Source organism: Saccostrea cucullata, unplaced genomic scaffold (genome assembly GCF_032062105.1).
Source record: "Saccostrea cucullata isolate Sc308-1 unplaced genomic scaffold, CSIRO_AGI_Scuc_v1 ctg7017, whole genome shotgun sequence".
In the NCBI taxonomy this organism is placed as follows: domain Eukaryota; kingdom Metazoa; phylum Mollusca; class Bivalvia; order Ostreida; family Ostreidae; genus Saccostrea; species Saccostrea cuccullata.
This window is the reverse complement of record NW_026928597.1, coordinates 1-21,019: the sequence shown is the minus strand read 5'-3', so window position 1 is coordinate 21,019 and position 21,019 is coordinate 1. Positions and strand designations below refer to the sequence as shown.

The 21,019-nt window shown below is 35.0% G+C and overlaps 2 protein-coding genes across 4 annotated transcripts; both read right to left on the bottom strand.

The window, feature by feature from the left end:
* Positions 1-1,699: 1,699 nt before the first annotated feature.
* LOC134278110 (uncharacterized) lies at positions 1,700-7,179 on the bottom strand. Of its 3 annotated transcripts, XM_062760437.1 has the most exons (3): positions 6,678-7,179; positions 3,227-3,845; positions 2,258-2,354 (listed from the first exon to the last, which is right to left on the bottom strand). In XM_062760437.1, the coding sequence occupies exons 2-3, from the start codon at positions 3,830-3,832 to the stop codon at positions 2,340-2,342; spliced, it is 621 nt and encodes a 206-aa protein (XP_062616421.1). In that variant the 5' UTR covers positions 3,833-3,845; positions 6,678-7,179; the 3' UTR covers positions 2,258-2,339. The 3 variants fall into 3 exon arrangements, with proteins under 3 accessions (XP_062616419.1, XP_062616418.1, XP_062616421.1); XM_062760435.1 differs by having other exon boundaries at positions 1,700-3,845; positions 6,674-7,179; XM_062760434.1 differs by having other exon boundaries at positions 1,700-3,845.
* Positions 7,180-9,080: 1,901 nt separating this feature from the next.
* On the bottom strand, positions 9,081-20,767 carry LOC134278111 (dynein axonemal heavy chain 6-like; the record flags this gene model as incomplete). The annotated part of the gene is made up of 10 exons (XM_062760438.1): positions 9,081-9,632; positions 11,675-11,897; positions 12,195-12,358; positions 12,628-12,874; positions 13,284-13,663; positions 14,136-14,250; positions 14,701-14,805; positions 15,207-15,307; positions 17,320-17,654; positions 20,577-20,767. Coding segments are annotated over 10 exons (1,965 nt in total), but the record flags the coding sequence as incomplete, so codon positions are not given.
* Between the last annotated feature and the right edge of the window lie 252 nt (positions 20,768-21,019).

Here is a 21,019-nt window from a genome sequence, read left to right as displayed (position 1 = left end):
GCAATATTTATTTTAACATATGATGGCAATATTACATGTTTCAAAGACTTGAAAAAGGGAGCCATAGATAAAATTTTGAATGCCAGTCAGCTGTTCCACACAAAACTTATTTTTATCTTAAAAAAAGTTACATACCGGATGCAATTAAATAGCATTTCCTTTCAAATTTGTTTTATGAAGTCTTTTTCACATCGCTCATAGAGAAATAATTTTGTCCGTTTTCTCTCAGACTGATAATCATAGACTTTATTAAGAAGTTTTTTTTTCATTTCTAAAAATAAAATAAAGTATAAATATGAATTTCCCAATGACTCTTTTTTTTCATGTTCTACCGAAACTTAATATAATTTCAAATTTGATATCTAATAAGCACACAGCGTCCAATATAAAGATATTTCGTTGAATCTTCGATTTTTTTTTTAGATGGAATACCTTCAAGGTTATCTATTCTACATATGATTCAAAATCTCATAAACGAGAATTCAGGGGTTACAATGGTTGTTCTTCCCCTGATGATGTATTATGCATTAGAATTTTTATTAAAAAGAAGGAAAAGATTAAAAAAAATATGGACTATCACGAAGACCTAGTCTTTTTTTGCATTTGATATAAAGTGATAAAATATACAACCGTTCACGGAAGCTCATTTGGTAGATCGCTCGGTCCGTGATCGGGAGGTCGTGAGTTCGTATCTCGGCCGCGACTGACCTAGTCGATAAAATGGGTAGCAACTGTTCCTTCGCCATGCGCTTGGCACTTTGAAGTGAAAGTTGTGGGTCTTTCGGATGAGACCTTAAAAACCGAGGCCCCGTGTCAGCGGCAGGCGTTGGCACAATAAAAATTCCTCACTGATCAATGGCCCTGAATGCAGAGTAAAAGTCAAAATTTGAAGCCTTCACCGACATACGGTTAGGTCTCCATATAAGTGAAAAATTCTCTAGAGGGACGTTAAAAATATACAATCAGAGACGTCATTTCTCTCTCTTTTTTTTAAATAAAAGTTACTTCCGATCAAACAGGACGAAAAACCTACTCATTGCTTTGCAACAAGCTTTGCTCTAGTTACATATATATTTCTAAAATTATGTCTTAAAAATCGTCTAAAGCCGTTAACCTTCCGACAAATAATCCAAAATGCTTTCATGATATTAAGAATAAACCTCCGTCGTTTACTTTTGTTTAGCAACCGACGTCATTAAAACTCAAATCCAAGCTTAGAAGTGTAATAAAATCACGTGTATGTGATTGAAAGGGTAACAAAATATGTCTGCATCACAAATTCAATTTTATTATGTTCAATACGTTGATAGTGAAAAAGAAAATCTTTATAACCTGATGTTATATGCTGCGTATAATAACAAACATGATATTGACCACTAAATTTCTCAAATATATTCAAGATTGCCTTTCGATGCTCCCTGAAATATTTGTAATATTTAAAGGAATAGAGATGGGGAACAAAAATTTTCCTTTCATATTCTCCAAATTACCCATCTCTACAATTAAACAACAGTATTTCCGAATCTTTGAAACATGACACCGGTTTACATGTAAACGTGTTATTTACATGAAAATAATAAGTTAAACAATTGAAAAGTAAAATGAAATAATTGCATACAGAAAGGTACGAGCAATAAGAAATACAATTGAAAAAAAAAGAATCACAGTGAGATGACGAACAGCAATCAAAATAAAAAAAATATAATAAATAAATTCTTTATCTTTTCAATTACTATTAATATGACCGTCAAAACTGAGGCCACAATGACCCCTGCGATATCAGTTAAATAAATGTTTTTTCAATATATCAATCTTGTGAAAGTGAATTAATTCTAAACAGTGTTGCTTCCTTAATTTTGTGAAATGGATATTGTTGTAACGAATGTTGGTAAGATTGTAGAGCTCCCTGGAAATCTCCACAGATTTGTTGACAGATTCCTAGTATTTGCCACGAAATATCTCTGAGGGGAGGAAGTACATTAGTCCCGTCATCATAGAGAAGCAGAGTCTGTAGATTCTGTAGAGATTGTTGTGACGTCACTGTGTCACCCAGTCTGTGGTAATTCAGTATAAACAACATGTATAGCGTCACTAGAGGCGAGATTAACAATGCAATACAACCATTATTATTACTGGTTTTCTGCTCTAGAATAAGTTCATCTATGTATATGTACTGACTGTGTAACGCAATATTTTTCACTAAAGCATTCCTCATTTTACGACACAGAGACATCCCCGCCGTGTAACGTCTGTACATATCTATATTTACATTATCATGGTAAATAATGTATGACTTTGACATTCTCTCCTGTGCTTTCTGTAAACAACTGAGTGACCGTTCAAATCTCCATGTTCTGTAAAAGTACATTGCAAGATATAGAATATCTGAGACACAACCTATTGTGCATGACAATTTTAACAATCGGGATACGTAACTAGCTTTGTAATAAACCTTATTACAATTTTTATGTTGATATACTTCACACAGTTTCAGCATGGCAGTGTTACGTAATATTTCTGATGTCATAAATTGTACTGTAGCCTCCTGGATGGGCATCAACCTTTTACTTATCTCTATTTCAATTTTCTTCATGAGAGCTACACATTCCACAACACTTAAAATTCTTTGGCTATGTACATGGATTTCCTCAAATAAACTTATTTCAAGCTCAGCGTTAGTAATAATACTACTCTCGTCAGTACAGACTCTCAATGATCTGTATAAGATGGCTTGACTGAGGAATGGTCCTAAGGTTTCACTCAGTAGTAAACTTGATATACCCTCACAATACAATTCATACAACTTATTACACAATACTGCTTGTATGGATTCAGTTACTTTAAATCGGAACATATTGTTCAGTGGAATAAAAAAGTTTGGACATTCTCCGGTAAATACCCAATATATCAATAATTTGAAGCATTTCCAGAAACAAGGCAATAAGTTTTCAGGTGTCCAAGTCAAGGCGTTGTTAGTTTGAATTACCCAAAATACAGCAGTTTTTGTAAAGTATGAACATAGAACTGGCAAATCTTCATTTAAATTAATTACTTCCTTAAGAAATATTTTAAACAGACCATAACATAAAAACTGGGTGTGATTCATTGCATAAACAAGTTTTTGTTCCGCCGAAGAGAATGAAATTCTCCATTCTAGTATACTTTCATCCGTGCTGCCAATAGGAACAACATGGAAACCCGATCTTAATATATCCGATATAACTACCTTGGATGGCCAACCTTGTTGAAGACATCTTTGTATCCATGGTAAAGCTAATGCCGGCCAGTGATGGGATCGGAAACAGAATGCACAATCTGATTCTATATTTTCACTGCAATACGTAGAACAAGGACCATGAGAAGTAGAAGAAGTGGCGTAGTTCTTTGTTTGTAGAAACCGTAAGTGTTTATCACGGAATAACGTACTGGATATATTAATTTTGTTATCAATCTCTACACAGGAGGATATGACTTCTTCATCATTTGATGGAATCGTCAGATTTAGTCTAGTAAATCCAGGTGGTAGATCATCACACTCCATCAGGATCACAGTGTTTTGTGGGATACGATAGAGTCTGATCTGTGAGAGATCACATATCACCTTGTGGTCTGGTGGCCAGAACATAAAATCAAAATCAGAAGTCCTCAGTCTGAATCCCTCACGTTGACTCCCACTAATCATTCTATCAAATCCTCTCATGATGTACACAGGTTTATAAACAGCCTCCACAGTGTCCATCACTTCTCTCCTGATCCTCACTTCAGTAGGACACCCTATTTCATGACACAGTCCTACATACACAGACTCTGACAGGCGAGGTATATCATCCATTTAGATGTATATTCTGAAAATAAGATAGCGGTACTTGTAAGTAGAAAGACGTCTTTATGATCTTTGTATTGTCGTATTTCTCATTCATGTATGTACATTCATTTTACCAGTAACGAATCGGTTTCTAGTTACGTCTTAAACTCAACTCACATCTTTGAATTTCCAAATTCTCTTTGTTGTTATTTTAAATTTGTATTTCTAAGCTTTTCAAATAGGTGGTATCAAAATTTCCCAAATATGAATGGTACAGGTACATAGCTGTCAAAAATAACACCCCCTCCTCCATTTTTCTAGTTTTGAATCGATTTTTCAGTATCGAATCTAGTGCCCACTATTGTTGCTGACTTAATCAGTTAATAAATAAAACCGGTTGGTCGAAATTATTGTATAAATATACGTCAAAGAAGATTCTACATAAAGTATATATAAGTATTACTTGCTGATTTAAATGATTTTTTTTTCTAAAACTAAACAATATGAAACATGTATCATTTTATGAGAGACTTTTAGTGACTTGCGTTGTTTAAATTATATCAACTATTTCATGTACATGTATTTGTCACACGTAATTTTCATGGAATCTATTTTTGCTTGTAAATTGTTATAACGGTATATTCACTTTTGTCAGCTTTCCATGTTCTTGCATCTCGTAAAACGGCGTTGTTGTTTTTTTTTTTTTTTAAACCGTGATTCGTAACTTAAAAGAAAAACTAGAAATATGTCAATAGGACATGAATGCCCTGCCGAGGCAACATGAAAATTCGTATGTGTATAAAATTTGATCAGTTTGGTTCAGGTAGGGGTTATAGTTAGTAAGGAATAAAAATGTAGGTCAGATCAAGCATCCGAAGCAAGTCTGGTAGTGTCCATCCCTAGATGCATCATCCATGCAAGTTTGGTTCAGACAGGGCTTATAGTTACTTGGTAATGAAAATGTAGGTCAGATCCAGCATCCAAAGCAAGTCTGGTAGTGTCCATCTCTAGATGCATCATCCATGCAAGTTTGGTTCAGGTAGGTTTTATAATTACTTGGGAATAGGTCAGATCCAGCATCCGAAGCAAGTCTGTTAGTGTCCATCCCTAGATGCATCATCCATGCAAGTTTGGTTCAGGTAGGACTTATAGTTACTTGGGAAGAAAAATAAAGGTCAGATCCAGCATCCGAAGCAAGTCTGGTAGTGTCCATCTCTAGATGCATCATCCATGCAAGTTTGGTTCAGGTAGGGCTTAAAGTTACTTGGGAATAAAAATGTAGGTCAGATCCAGCATCCGAAGCAAGTCTGTTAGTGTCCATCTCTATATGCATCATCCATGCAAGTTTGGTTTGGGTAGGGCTTATAGTTCCTTAGGAATGGACCTGCTCCAAAAACTTTAACCTGGTCACTCATCAGGAAAATGTAGGTCAGATCCAGCATCCGAAGCAAGTCTGGTAGTGTTCATCCCTAGATGCATCGTCCATGAAAGTTTGGATTGGGTAGGGCTTATAGTTCCTTGGAAATGGACCTTCTCCAAAAACTTTAACCTGGTCACTTATCTGGAAAATGTAGGTCAGATCCAGCATCCGAAGCAAGTCTGGTAGTGTTCATCTCTAGATGCATCATCCGTGCAAGTTTGTATCAACATGTGAAGTTTGATAACACCAACTTGAATGGTATGTTCAAATCTGATCTAAACACCAATTTAAGAAAAGTGACGTCAAGGTCAAAGGAAAGGTCAGGGTCAAAAAATGTTGATGCAGTTGCATAGCTCTCATCAATATCTATCAGCATACGAAGTTTGATAAAAATATCTTGGATAGTTTCTTTAAACTTAGCTTTGAACAGAGCTAAACGCAAAGTGTGACAGAAGACGGAAGGACGGAAGACGGACATGACAAACACTATATGCCCCGGCCATATTCATGGCGAGGCATAACAACACTTTGTTAGTTTGGATGTTAAAATTTCATTCAAAAGTCAATTATTGTTTAACTTAATATTCCATCTTGTTATATATATACTAAATATTGATTACATACTCAATCTGGATTGATAACATAACGGAAAAATTTATTTAGACTAAATTCTTTAATTCGCACTTTCGTTTTCTTTGACTTGCACTTCCGCGTTAAACTAGGTCATTGTTTCAAATTGTAAATACTGTGGGAAATAATCATGCAGATATTACAAAAACACAACACAGGGATAGAATATTCATCCTTTTATTATATTTACCTCATAAGATTTTTAAAACCCGTCACTGCGTTTTTCTAGAATATTTAAATTAAAAAAATATTCGATACTAGCTGGCAAATATTGATCGTTACCGGTAAAACGACTGTATCAAAAAAAAAAAAAAAAAAAAAAAAAACTCTAATTTCCTCTTTCTGTTGTTCAATATTCAAACAATGACCAGTTCAGGCATGTGGCATCGTTTTTGAAAGTGGGAAGGGCCAACCTGTGAAATTTTTTTTTTACTTACCTAGCTGGAAAAGTTGACAAGCAAAAAAAAAAAAACGAAAATCAAAAGTTGCCCAAACACTATACTATGGTTATAAAGTGGGGGGGTCAACCATCCTATCAATGAACATTTACTACAGTAAAGGTTATGTTGGGGAAAAAAGTGGGGGGAGCCCCCCCCCCCTTGCCCCCCCCCCCCCCCCCCTCTCTCTCTCTCTCTCGGTTGCTACGTCCCTGCAGTTTACATATTAATCTGTGAAAGAATTGCTCTTTTGTATAAAACGGTTTCTTAATATCCTACCATATTTCAGTATACACGTTTAATAATATTTTGAAGTGCAGGTATAACTATAAAGTATAAAACATTATGTCAATCAAATAAATTTAACTGTATAGAACATACATACGTTGAATGTCACCGGCAGGGAGAATCTTCAACTGCAGGAAATCACCAAGGCCAGTCCCTACTTTCGGTTTGTAAAATAAATAGATAACCCCATTACTTGTAGTTTATTTTTAATATATTCGATCAGTGCTTACTATCAGTTCAAGATATATTACTGTAGTCAGCGGCGACTCACACAAGTATTTATATTATCTGATCATGTAAAGGACAAAACTGTACGGTTTCAATACAGATTTGGTCCTTTATTTTTCTAAAATATGGAAGTGATGTGAGAAATTAAAATTCACCCTTTCGATTTATTGAAATTCTATGCACATGATGCAGTAAAAACATGCAAATCGTTTTTCCAATATAACCTCCTATATACTTATTGTGACGCCCTGAACTTGAGCATTTCCCGTATTTTCCTAAAAGGTTACAAAAGACATCAATATTCATTGAATTTTGAGAATTTTCTGCATAAAACATTGAAATGTACCAAATTAATGACGTCATATTTCCGGAATAGTTAATCTTCATACCATTTTCTTAAATGATTTATCTTATTCAGCTACTCAACTTATATTTAAGCCAATTCCATAACTTAAATTAAGGAACATTGAAGTTTTAGGGCACAATAAAGTTCAAAACGTACCTTCGTCTTTTCAACATGAAGCTAAAAATATCAACAAATATTATATTTCAATCATTTTCAATTCATCAGAACAGAGAGGAGTGGAAGTTTTTTTTTAATTCAATGTTAAACACGTTCAGAAGGGAAGAAACATGAAGGAGCTTGCATACATGTCATGCACGAATCTAGAGGGGGCGGGGGGTCAGGACACGTACCCCACCCACCCCCCACCCCCCTGGAATTTACAAGATAAAAAAATGTATACTAGAATACTAAAGCTAGAAAAAAAATTACCATCCCCCCCCTTGCAAAACGCTGACCCCCCCCCCCTTTGGTAAACGCGAATATGTTGGAAATAAGTATGAAAAGTGAAAGGTGAAAGTTTTAAAGCAATAGAAGTCATAGATCCTGAGATCAAAATATATATGGGTATCTATGACTTCTGTTGACTTAAAACTTACATAGATATTTTTAACTTTCGAAATTTTATTTATTATATTTTCCCATTTGTATTCAATTATTGTTCCTTTGTATCATAGGCCTATATATCATGATGTTAAGTTTTGTTTTCGATGAGATGACCTGTAGTTGTTTCCCTTTTAGGACTACCTTTTTTTTTAAACACGAACATAACAGTATATGTCCTGTTTACACGGGGAGATTACTGGTAATTTACAGTAAATTAATGGGAAGTAAACTATAATGCAAATTCACATAATGCAAATTAAATCGCATTCACACGACAGCTAAAGAGAAATGAAGTAATGCAAATTAATATTTTATTTCTACAAAAGGCTATTCGTGCAGTAAGGCTATTTTGACGTCATTTTAAATCACGTCACGTATTCAGAACCTTTTTATATAAAAATCACAGTGGCTACAGTTATACATTAGGGCTACCTTTTTTGTTTGCGTGAACACAGCAGTATGATGCCCTGTTCACACGGAGAGTGTACTAGTAATTAACTGTTACAGTAAATTAATGGGAAGTAAACTATAATGCAAATATTGAAATCAAATTTCGTTCATACGACACCTAGAGCGAAGTAATCTAATGTGAATAAAAATGCCTAATTTGGAGAAGAGCTGATCATGGAACTCAGGAGTATCTTTTAAAAAGAATATCACAAAAAATTCCATTTCTAGTAACCATGGCAACACCATTCATCGAAATCAAAAAACCCATGCACTAAATTATGCATCTTAGTGTAGTCTACTTGTGTGCCAAGTTATATTGAAATCAGACCAAATCTGTAGGAGGAGTAGCGTTTTCAAGGAATTTCACAGAAATTTCTATTTTTAGTAACCATGGTAACATCGTTCATCGAAATCAAAAACCCATGCACTAAATTATGTATTTTAGTATAGTCTCCTTGTGTGCCAAGTTATATTGAAAGCAGACCAAAACTGTAGGAGAGGTAGAGTAGCATTTTGAAAAATTGTTAGAAGATAGACGGACAGACAGATGGACAGCTAGACGGACGCACACCTTACTATCGCATAAGCTCTTCTGGTCTCTGACCAGTAGAGCTAAAAATTGAACTCATCTCCAAAGATTGTAATTAACAACCCCCCCCCCTCCCCTAAAAAAAACCCTTCGCTCCTTCAATAATTTCCAAGTGATTGAATTTCAAACAAGACAATTTGATGAGATATTTATTAATCACAACTTGTAAGATGTATAGAATGATTAACAGAAAGTCAATATAGCAATTAACATTCAATGCTTTGAATCAAAACATTAAGAAAATATAGTAATTACTTAACCTTGAATCTTTTAAATGTGAAATTCACAGCAATAATAAAGGGTTCATATATTAAACTGTTTTAAAAAAAATACATAGATGAACTGTACTTTAGAAAACAAAACAAAAGGCACACCCAAATCACAGTTAGATAATAAAATAAAATAAAAATATATAATTTCTGAGAAAATACAGATTAAAGGCTTTCATCTAGCAACTTGCACCTATTAGAAAAGACATCTTTCAAGTCAACAAAAATACATATTTATATACAAAAGTATATCATGAATCTAATAGAAATAAAATCAAAAATGCACTCCAATACATGTAAAATTATCACAGTTCTTATAACAAATAAATAAAGTCTTGAAGGACGGAATATTTGTGGAATCTCTATGTACAAATTTTTTCAACTTTCACACTCATTGTGCAATATAAGTTAAGCACTCTGACAAATAAAAGTTCCATATAGTTCCTTAAGAGTTGTCTGCCCTTTAGTCATTCAGTTGACACAAGAGGGCAGCCCCTTTAGATATCCAGTAGTCTTGAGGCTGCTTAGAAGGCAGGTGAACAAACACCACAAAGTTAGTGGAATGTCCTACAAAAGAGTAACGAAAATTTTGTATTAAAATTCACCATATGATTGATGTAAAGTGACTTCAAATGTTTGTACACAGAGTTTGACTATATAGTTGTCAAAACACAGCCCTGAGCTCTGGGGCTTAAGGCCAAAAAAAAAATATGTGTGTTTCCGGTAACATGTCCCTCAAAATTAGGGTAGGTAGGTAGGCAATTACTTTTATTTTTACTTTTACTTTTTATTTTAACCGAACATTATATTTGACTGTTTTTTAGGTAAACAGTATATGATATTAAATATTAACAAGTATTTTGTTTTCTAGAGGTAGGTAGCAGAACCAATTGCAAGAAATTGATTTACAGAAAAAGACATTTGAATTCTAATCACAATTTGATAAAGAAATTTTGTCACATTTAACAAAAAAAGTAAAATAAAGAATTCAAGATTGTTTTTTCAGGCCTATACTTCTACCTTGACCTCATTGTTATTACATGTAAAGACATGTTAATATCCATTTCTTTCAAGGCCAATAATGTCAGAGTTAAACCGTTGTTGTTAGCTTCAAAATTATGACTATCTCCAAATAAATTTCCCATAGTCCAGTGCCCATTAAGAAAGTTATATATTGCAGTATTAATTTCGTATGAGTGTGGACATTTCTTGAGCTTAAACCCAATGAAAACATGTGATAGACTTAGAGTTGAGTGATTCACATATAAAATAAGTGATGCAATACATCTGGGGCCACAATTTGACACACTAGCCATATCCCTGGAGTGTTTGCCTAGTGACTGCCCCTTACATTTCTTTATAAATGATATTGGAGTGGATTTTAAAACTGAACTAATCATGCTAATAGGGGTCAAAATATTTCTTTTATGCTATGTATTATATATATCATTGGATTCATAATAAATTAAATTTTTCTTATCTATTTACAGAATTTTTTTTGTAATTTTCTATAAATAAATAATTCAGATGAAGGCAGGTGTAAATCGCAAAAAAGATATTTTAAACAATTATGCCAAAATTGTGTTTAAAAACTATGAAATTTATGAGTGATGATATAATTAATGGTTAAATTATTATTTATTATCCATTTTATAAGTTTGATTCCTCAGAAATCAATGTCAATCTTGCCAACAAATTTTTAAACTTGCGTGATAAAACTTGATTTCTAAACGTTTTTGAATATTTTAATGATCAAATTCTATTAAAATAATTATTTTCTACACCTTTACATTTATAAATATGTGTAAAATGGAAGATATCCTCTGAATTTCTGAGAAACAGGTAACGAAATAGGCACTACGCAGTCCCGAACTTCACAAAATTTTCGTATCTTATATTGAAGTATATTACACGTAAAAATCATTATTATTATGAAACCTTTCAAGAAATATGTAGTTGATAGCTTGAATTTCATATAATGCTTTACTGGATGAGAAAATATTGCGTATTGACTGAGTTATATGCTCAGAAATCATCGTAAGTAACAGTCCGCCATTTGGAATTTTGGTGGGACTTTCCGAGATTCTTTAGTTTTTTTACACAAGTAAATCATGTGATTTCCAACTGTAGTATGATGCAGTCATCTGTTGTTAACCTGCAGGTGGCCGCCTGTGCTCTGATAATTTTATAAACAAGCGGTAATTTCAAGTCAAATCAACAATGAAAATATACACACGTGTCAACATGTGGTCAAAAGTCTTACTAAAGGTTGGATGCTAAGTGTTAAAAGTCGTCATTAAAGGGTAAAGGAGGGAACGATCTAAGGGGAAAAAGCTATTATATACGCATGTATAATCGTAAAATGCTTGAAAAGACGTTTTTATTTATTTGTTACAAGTGCCTTTTTAACTGCGCGCGTTTTGAAGACTGTAGTTTTAGAACAAATTACGGTACCTAATCCGGATTTGCAATAAAAAGTGCTAGGGTCGGCGTGTAAAATTAGGGTCGGTCGGGATACCGGAAACACAGGTATTTTTTTTTTTTTGGCCTAAGAATATTGACAAGTACTCTAACCTGTTAAACATTCATTTAACTGTATGATGCTTTACCTGTTGTGGACAGGACTCCAGCCCTGGCTGATGTCTTGTACAGTGGGGCGATGTAATCTGCCTCGTCAGGCACAAAGTCCATCTTAGGCTCCATGTGGAACATACACAGGGCCGAGTTCATTATGCCTTTAATGGAGTCCGTGACCACCATTTCCTTCTCATCCCAGCGGAACCCATCCATAAACATTCCATGGACCAGCACACCATCTTGAGGAGTGGGCAGCTGTAAGGAAAATAAAGATGTTGGGTAATAAGTAGGTTTTATTTAAACTTCAAATCTTCCTTGGGTTGAATATTCTGAAGCCTGTTCAATAGAGCAAGCGCTCGCAAACATTTCTATTGGATCAAGCCAAGGTATAAGAACTTTTGGTGAGCAGTTGCGAATGCTTGCTGTTTTGAACATGTCTCTTTTTTTTTTTCTAAAGGAACTGTAAATTTTATTGAAAAAATGACTCCATTTCTTCAAAATTCTGAGTTTCAATATGGTCAATTTCACTATGGTCAATACAATGCTCCTTACTTCTTTGTCAAGCTCGATCTCCTCCCCGAATTTGAGTTCCGCCATCTGAGCGGTGACCTCCTTCTGCTCCCGGAAGTGAGGGAGGGGGTGGAAATGGAAGGTGAGGTGATCTATGGGAAGGTTGTACTTTCTGGCATAGTTCTGTAGGGTACCAGTCAAGAATCCTACAACAGAGGGAGAAAAAACATAAAAATAGCCATCAACATAAATACATGTAGGCCAATCCCAAGCATACATAAATATAACAAACAATACGCTCCTTACTTTAATATTGCTGAAAATTCAATAGCTTTGAGTGCTAATCAATGGGAACTATCCAAGTTTTGAGGTGTAGGAATCAAGAAAAATCAATTTTCCTTATATTTCTCTATAGGCTTTTTTCAAAATAAAAATGTTTAAAACTGAATCCTTAAAAATGAGGAAAAAAACAAACCTTGTGGGAAGAAGAAGCCAGACATCCAGAAAGACTTGGGCTGTCCGTGCCTGACCCAGTTATCAATGAAGGCACACCTGTAAATGAGGTCATTGACCCAGCTACCCAGGGGCTTCAGGGAGGGGTAGGCGGCATTGGCCCACAGGCTGGGGACCTGACTGTTGATGAAGGCTTGGTAGACAAGTTCTAATTCATCACTCATCACAACAAAACCTTTAATGGCTTTCTTCAGCTGATCAAGAGAGTTCTACAAAGCACAACAAAATATGACAATGTAAGAATTAATAATAATACAGAAAGTGTTTAAAGGTGTCTTTATATACAATATATATACACTGCATTAAAAAATTCTAATGTTAAAGCATTGGAGATAAAAAAAAAAATGTCTTTTATGTAGTTTTCAATATTCTTTTAAATATTGCAGGTATATGTCTCATTCCAGATTCCAAGAAATAAAATATATTCTGTTTGGTACCAAAATGTAATCAACTGCTTGGATGCAAATCCCTGTTTGCATTTAAGACTGGAAACATATAACATGAATAAGAAAAGCATTTGAAAAGATTTGGAGAAAAATCATTTGCACATGTTTATTAACATAAATATTCTTGTAACAGAAGAATCTTTCATTTTAAATAACCTTGACCTCTCCTTACCTTGATGACCTTCAGAAGTTTGTTAAATCTGTCCACTTCCTGGGTCAGCACTGTGGTCAGTGAATTCAGTCGACCTTTCTCGTCCGGCTCAAACATTTCCTGATTGGCCTGCTCAATGTCCAGTTTGTCCATCAGTTTACCCAGAATGCTCTCTGCTAACTCGTACACGATCTCGTCGTTGGATTTTCCGGTTCCACCACTGGACTGACGGGGCTGGACGTCCAGAATGGTCTGGATCAAGTGGTTAGTCTCCTCTGCCTGGAAAGCAATGTTGGCATTTTCGTGCATGCCAAAGATCTCTGGTTCATCATTAATAGGTAGGGTCTCTATATAGTCTCTGTACTCCTGTAGGGTAGGGTAGTCAGGGGCATAGTATATACCTGTAATAATTAACAACACATCAGCATTTATTTCATAATTAATTTCTGTAGTTAAAAATCTTTATCCTAACATCACAAATTTTCAATGTAGGATGGGAATTTGAAAAATAAGCAACAAAAATTATCAATGTATTCTGCAGCAGAGAGAAAAGATAAGGGCATGCTATGGAAATAATATACTCCATTTGTAAATGTGACATTCATCTAGCAGGAGCATAGTGACATCATGCACACAAGTTAAAATTGCTGAACTTAGGTATCTAAAATGCTTATATATTGAATACCATGTATTTGTCAAAGTCTGTATCTCTTATCCTTTTAGTTTTTCATGCTTGGTATCTCAGATCCTGAATTAACAGTCCCAACTGTTGGAGATAATAGGGTCTGATTGTATTTGAATTTGTTACAATTCGTACTTTCAGACTGGACTCCGACATTTATGGAGTAAGAATTGACAGGTGTATAGTTTTACCTGAGGGTGAGTACTTGTAGCCCTCCTCCAGTGTGTTGGGGTAGAAGAAAGTCTTAAGGATGGTCTCCAGGCATCTCTGATCAATGGCATCTGTCACACGACCTCCATAGGTGATCTGAAGTAATGGAAAAATTAAAACTTGTATAGTTATAGTATCCTGGAGGAAGAATTCACTGAAAACCGTGCAACTATAATTAATTATGAATGAACAGGATCTAAACCAAAATGGAAGGATAGAAAATACTGCTTTTACAGCAAATTTCTACGCAGCATCATTGCTTTGATAATTATCAATGTGGAATCCCTGAATAATTACATAACAGATTCTTTTTGAAATTAAGTACCTGATTCACAACAAATATTTATTAGCAATGGAATAAAAGGAAAAGATTTGAGGATGAAAGTACATTGTATAAAATAACATCTCAGATAAGGAATTTACTTTCATACCTAAACTTGCCAATATATTGCCAATAAATGTGCATCCTTTAAAACTGTAAGTTTAGATTTTTACCAATTTTACAAGGACAAGCTTTACCTCTGAGACATTCAGAATGATACATACCATGCCTGTGATGTAGATAAGGGCATCCCATGGAATGATTCCCTCGGCACAGAACATCTGACAGTTCAACTGAGCACACTCACGATCATTCTCACTGAACTCATACTGAAATCAAACAGAACATCATAATGCCCTTAACATCAGACAATTCAAATGAGCACACTCACATAACTAAACTGATCATACTGATATTAAATTAAACAGGTTGTCAAAAGATTTGCATCTGACAGTTCAATGATACCTAGTAACGAACCCAACCAAATTGTTGCTAAAATAAATATGATTAATTATGTCTGTCACAAACACACTCATTGTCAGTTCCTTCTCCCATTTTGCAATTTTAAAAATATTTCTGGACAAACTACACATTTGTCGTAGCAAAAATACTTGGAGAAAAATATATACCTAGTAGGTCAATCTTAATTACTGATGTCATAAATTAACTAAAGCAAAAGTTCTTTAAGGAGGAGGCAGCTTTTCTAGCATATAAAAACAAGATAACTTACCCTGATGTTCCATCCCAGTGGACCAAACTTCTTCCTCTCCAGAATAACAGCATGGAAGAAACACACGCCGAAGATCATCCTCTTCCACTTGGACGCAAGCACTGAAAAAAATCACAATTCAATATCAGTAAAAACAGTAATAAAGTCAGTCAGAGGCCAGCAGTTATGTGTATATTATACCAGAAAAAAATTCAGCACAAATGTTTTAAAGCCCTGAAAATTTACTTTCTTTTGTATGATGGGGTGTATATATGTATATGACATAAATGTATCAAGACAATACTTAAAAAAATAGATTAAAGTCTCTTAATATATTAAAAATGTCTAAAATATTGGGGGTTTTTTTCATGTAGAATTATTTTTTTTTCTTAATATAGCTGACTAAATCACATGTATAACCTAACAATAACATAAATTCAAACAATCAATAAAAAAGATGGTATTTTGAGCTGTGCACTTCCATATCTCAGCTAAAAACAAAATTAATGCTAGGTAATAAAAACATAGGTAATCAAAGATTACGAAGCTCACCTCGACGAATGTTATCAGTTTAAGTAATGCAAATCTCACATCATATTTTCTTAATATTAAGTATTCATCCCAACAACAATATTCTTGCAAGTTGTGTTTAACCCCTTACATGGTTAATATACACATTTCTACGCATGTAGCATGAAAAACATGTATAGTATAAACAAATATTCATAACTTTGTTAATACTGCAGATATCAAAGACTAAAAGTTCATTCGGATTGATCTGTTCCCAAAACTTTAACCTGGTCTCTTGTTTGGAAAATATAGGTCAGATCCAGAATCTAAAGTAAGTCTGGTAGTGTCCATCCCTAGATACATCATCCATGCAAGTTTGGTTTAGCTAGGGCTTATACATGTAGTTTCTTGGGAATGAAAATGTAGGTCAGATCCAGCATCCGAAACAAGTCTGGTAGTGTCCATCCCTAGATATATCATCCATGCAAGTTTGGTTTAGCTAGGGCTTATAGTTACTTGGGAATGAAAATGTAGGTCAGATCCAGCATCCGAAGCAAGTCTGGTAGTGTCCATCCCTAGATACATCATCCAGGCAAGTTTGGTTCAGGTAGGGCTTACAGTTACTTGGGAATGAAAATGTAGGTCAGATCCAGCATCCGAAGCAAGTCTGGTAGTGTACATCCCTAGATGCATCATCCATGCAAGTTTGGTCCAAATAGGGCTTATAGTTACTTGGGAATGAAAATGTAGGTCAGATCCAGCATCAGAAGCAAGTCTGGTAGTGTCCATCCCTAGATACATCATCCAGGCAAGTTTGGTTCAGGTAGACCTTATAATTACTTGGGAATGAAAATGTAGGTCAGATCCAGCATCCGAAGCAAGTCTGGTAGTGTCCATCCCTAGATATATCATTAATGCAAGTTTGGTTCAGGTAGGGCTTATAGTTACTTGGGAATGAAAATGTAGGTCAGATCCAGCATCCGAAGCAAGTCTGGTAGTGTCCATCCCTAGATGCATCATCCATGCAAGTTTGGTCCAAATAGGGCTTATAGTTCCTGAGGAATGGACCTGCTCCAAAAACTTTAACCTGGTCACTCATCTGGAAAATGTAGGTCAGATCCAGCATCCGAAGCAAGTATTGTAGTGTCCATCCCTAGATGCATCATCCATGCAAGTTTGGTCCAGGTAGGACTTATAGTTCCTTGGGAATAGACCTGCTCCAAAAACTTTAACCTGGTCACTCATCTGGAAAATGAAGGTCAGATTCAGCATCTGAAGCAAGTCTGGTAGTGTACATCCCTAGATGCATCATCCATGCAAATTTGGTCCGGGTAGGGCTTATAGTTCCTTGGGAATGGACCTGCTCCAAAAACTTTAACCTGCTTCAAAAACTTTAACCTGGTCACTCATCTGGATAATGTAGGTCAGATCCAGCATCCGAAGCAAGTCTGGTAGTGTACATCCCTAGATGCATCACCCATGCAAGTTTGGTTCAGGTAGGGCTTATAGTTACTTGGGAATGGACTTGCTCCTAAAACTTTAACCTGGGACGCCGACGCCAATGCCGGGGGTATAGCATAAGCTCATCTCGACTTCGTCGAGGTGAGCTAAAAATTCTTCCTACCATGCTCCTCAAAGAACTGGGGTGTAATTTCAGCAAAAGCTCTCCTCATGTTGGCACGGATGCCCTTGGGTGGTTCATTAGTGACCTTGACACTGTTCTGAAGGACACTGACGGGGAAATGTCTGGCCGGCATGGAGCTGAGGAAAAGTCGGAAGTCCTCGTGGATTTCGTCCGGTTTTTCAGACATTCCTTTTACAGTGTTTTCCATGGCCAACATCCAAGATGCTGCTAAGTGACAGTTCTGTAGGAACACCCAGTCACCGGTTTTCACGGCTGCATGGATTAGTTTCTCGGCAACTGGTCCCTGTCCTTGACCCAGAGAGATGGACTGGACTCTGTCACAAACACACAAGATGATTGAATGAATCAAATATACATGTATCAATATTGTATAATGTGAGTTGGAAAGTTATCACATAAAGTTATATAATTTTACATCATGAATTTATTAAACAGTTATCTTGTGCTATAATATGCTAATTCTTTGCTAGGTCAGTTGGTTAAAACACATGTACACATTCCTTGAATAGCATAATGACTGAAAAGTGAGAAAAATATGAGTCAAGCGAAATAAGTTAAAAGAAGTTAATCGAAACAGATAACAAATTGAAAATTAAAATTCTACATGTTTTTAGACGGAGGCTGTATTACAGCCTCCGGGTATAGGGATTGTCTTGCCCATGGAATGTAAACAGGAAAGATTTCCCAAGCACCATCTATCGGTGGAATTGTTTTCATTACCTTGAGAATTCTATTTTTAGAGCGACTCTGAGTAACACCGACCGCAAGGATAGGCATAGTCTAAAACAAAGATTTAAAACAAAGATCGCGTCACATACAAGTATAAACAAACAGTTATACTTTTTCTAAATAAACAGGATTTGTCTAATATTTTTAAAATAACGTGTATATAAATACATTTCCTACGGAATATGTAAAAAAAAAAAATGTGATTTACTATTAATTTTTTATCATACAGAATATTAGGAGATTTTGTTCCAACAGACGATGATAAAGCATGTTTTACAATATGCCGAGCCTTTTCCCTCCGGTTCTCACACCAAAACAAGAACGAGAAGAAATGAAGTGGCGGATCTAGAGGGAGTTTGGGGGGGGGGGACTAACATCCGCGGAGAGTGATCGAGGAACCCCACTTATCAATTGCTTCGTTTATTAAAGTAAAAAAAATCTCTAGTTACAGATAAGTTTAAACTTTAGTTTTATATTTAATTGTTAAAACTTCAACCAGAATTCGCCTGTATCAAACTAAGTGTGGAGACGCAGATGTACCTGTATTATGTATTGAAGAAAATCCTGCAATGCCGCATGCAAGTGTTTTATGTCGCAGGTATAAATATAAGATATTTTAATAATAGATCAAGCATTTCAGTTTTAATGGAATTTTTTGTGCTTGATTGCTGTTTGTAATCTCAATTTCACTCCTTTTCTAATCTCTTCTTGAAAGGGCCGATAAATTGGTTTGCGGCCGATTTTTGACGATTGCATCAATAGGTTTCATGGAGTTTTTTAATCTGACAAGGATCGATGAATATAAACAAATGCATAGTATTTTTATCTGTAGGAATATTAACAGTCTAGTTTTGAATTCTTTATTTGCAATTATGTATAATTTCAGGAAACACATGAAATAGATTTACACTTTCTACAAGCGGTTTGAGTGTTTGGGGTACCCTCACATTAGATAAGAGAGAAACAAACGGCAACTCTGATATTGAGATCAAAATGCATTTGTAACTTTTGACCCTTGGGTACAACCAAAATCTTGGTTCATAGGATTTACATGATTTATCACATTATATTCTAATTAATAATTAAAAATTATATCTTCTGAAATAAGTTGTCTTATTGTCATATCGTTGATCCTTATTTGCATTTGATACTTGTGTTTTACCTCTTTCACATCTCAAACTTTAATTATTTTTATATACAAGATTACATGTACTTCTGATCATTGGTTTTCATGTCAACTTTTTTTAACCTACATCATTGGTAAAGTGATTGTTTTAACAGAGTTACTGAAAAGCAGAAATCATAGTTATACCGGTATATTTATTACCTTTCTCTACGAAATTTGTAATCATGTCTCATTGTTAATGATTGTTTTAAACAGATAAACTGAAAAAGACAATCATTTCCACTGGTATACGAGTAAAGAAAGACATTTTTAGGGTTAAATCTGTCATATGATAAAAAACTACATTTAAGAATTCCAGAAATATTGGATGTCAAATTTGTCAAGATATATCTTTGTTATTGTAAGCAATACTCCAGTTCTCCAAAAACAATTTAAACTTGTGAAATAGCAAGTATTATGAACTTTATTGTTTTGTTTACTTTAAGTAAGAAAGTATATTTTATTCCACTCAAAAAATTGTGTTCTGGCACATTCCATTTTGTATCACAAAGGTTTAAGACAAACTGTACTATATTATGCTGTTCATGTCCAATTACCTGGCTGCTTCTTTTTCCATGTTAGCTCATATCATAACATTATTACAATAAGGCCGAGAAATTTTGATTTTGGTAGCTGTTACATGTCATAATTATGTTAACAGTAGGTCTCAGTGACCTATAAATAAGATATCTTGAAATACAATGTATGGAAACTCCTGACTGGCTGATGCGTAGTGCTGAAACCAGTAATTCTGAAAAAGGGGGACCAGTTTGAGGTCAGGGAAGGGGCCCACAGCCACAATTAAAACACTCATCAAATATTGCGTATTTTTTTGGACTCAAAAGGGAGGGGGCCGGGGGCCCCTTTTAATTCCGCCAGTGGGCTCATGACTAGAACATACTAGACCTACATTCATCAAACCGGGCCTGGGGGCATACAACTTATATTAGACAAGCTCACTTTTGATCTCAGTCTCACTTTTCCACTATATATTCCTTAAGTGAGACTGGGATAAAAAGTTAGCCCGTCTAAGTTTTATGTCAACCAGGCCTAGTCAATTACTGTTTCTTACGTTGAAAGGTTTAATATTGAAAGTATCTCATCTAAATAACAGTGAACTTTAATCATGGCGAAGTTTACATTACAAAGATGAAATTATAATATCCCAAAAACCTCATGAATATTGGAGTATCCTTTGAAAAAAAATGTTGAATTGAATAAAAAAAACTACACATTATTTCTCAAAATATTCTTTACAGCTATGTATGATATATATATTTCTTTTGTGTTCTCTCATACATGAAGCCTCCGTCTAACAGTACTTTCAGTACTTTGATTTTACTTGTCAGTGTATCCCTTGTCCCTGGCAAACCTGAGGAATGCCCCCATGGGATCTGAGCCGGTACTGAGGACGAAAACGAGGGGGGTGATGTTGTTCATATCATCGTACAGGGTCTGTAGTCCCACCGGCGGGCTCTCCACAAACTTCTTACCCAGGTTCTCACTCACAAACTCTGTCACCGCAAAGATCGTCTGTAAGGCATGGGAAAATTTTTAAAATTAGTTAATGATTATGTAAAAGAGAGAAGTTCTTTACATCTGCATTGAAGATATTAAGTAGATTGAATTGTACTTCTTGACTTTTTTTTTATTTACAAGAAGAGGAATATGGTTACAAAAGTCACAACTGAGCAAGCAAATTCAACTGAGATTACAAAGACTTTCATAACAGAAAATACATGCTATGCAAGCAGTAAAAAAAACTCTTGATAAAAGGAGTTTAGA

What these genes read in the sequence shown, in the direction of transcription:
- LOC134278110 (XM_062760435.1), bottom strand. Translation starts at nt 3,832, where the DNA reads ATGGATGATATACCTCGCCTGTCAGAGTCTGTGTATGTAGGACTGTGT.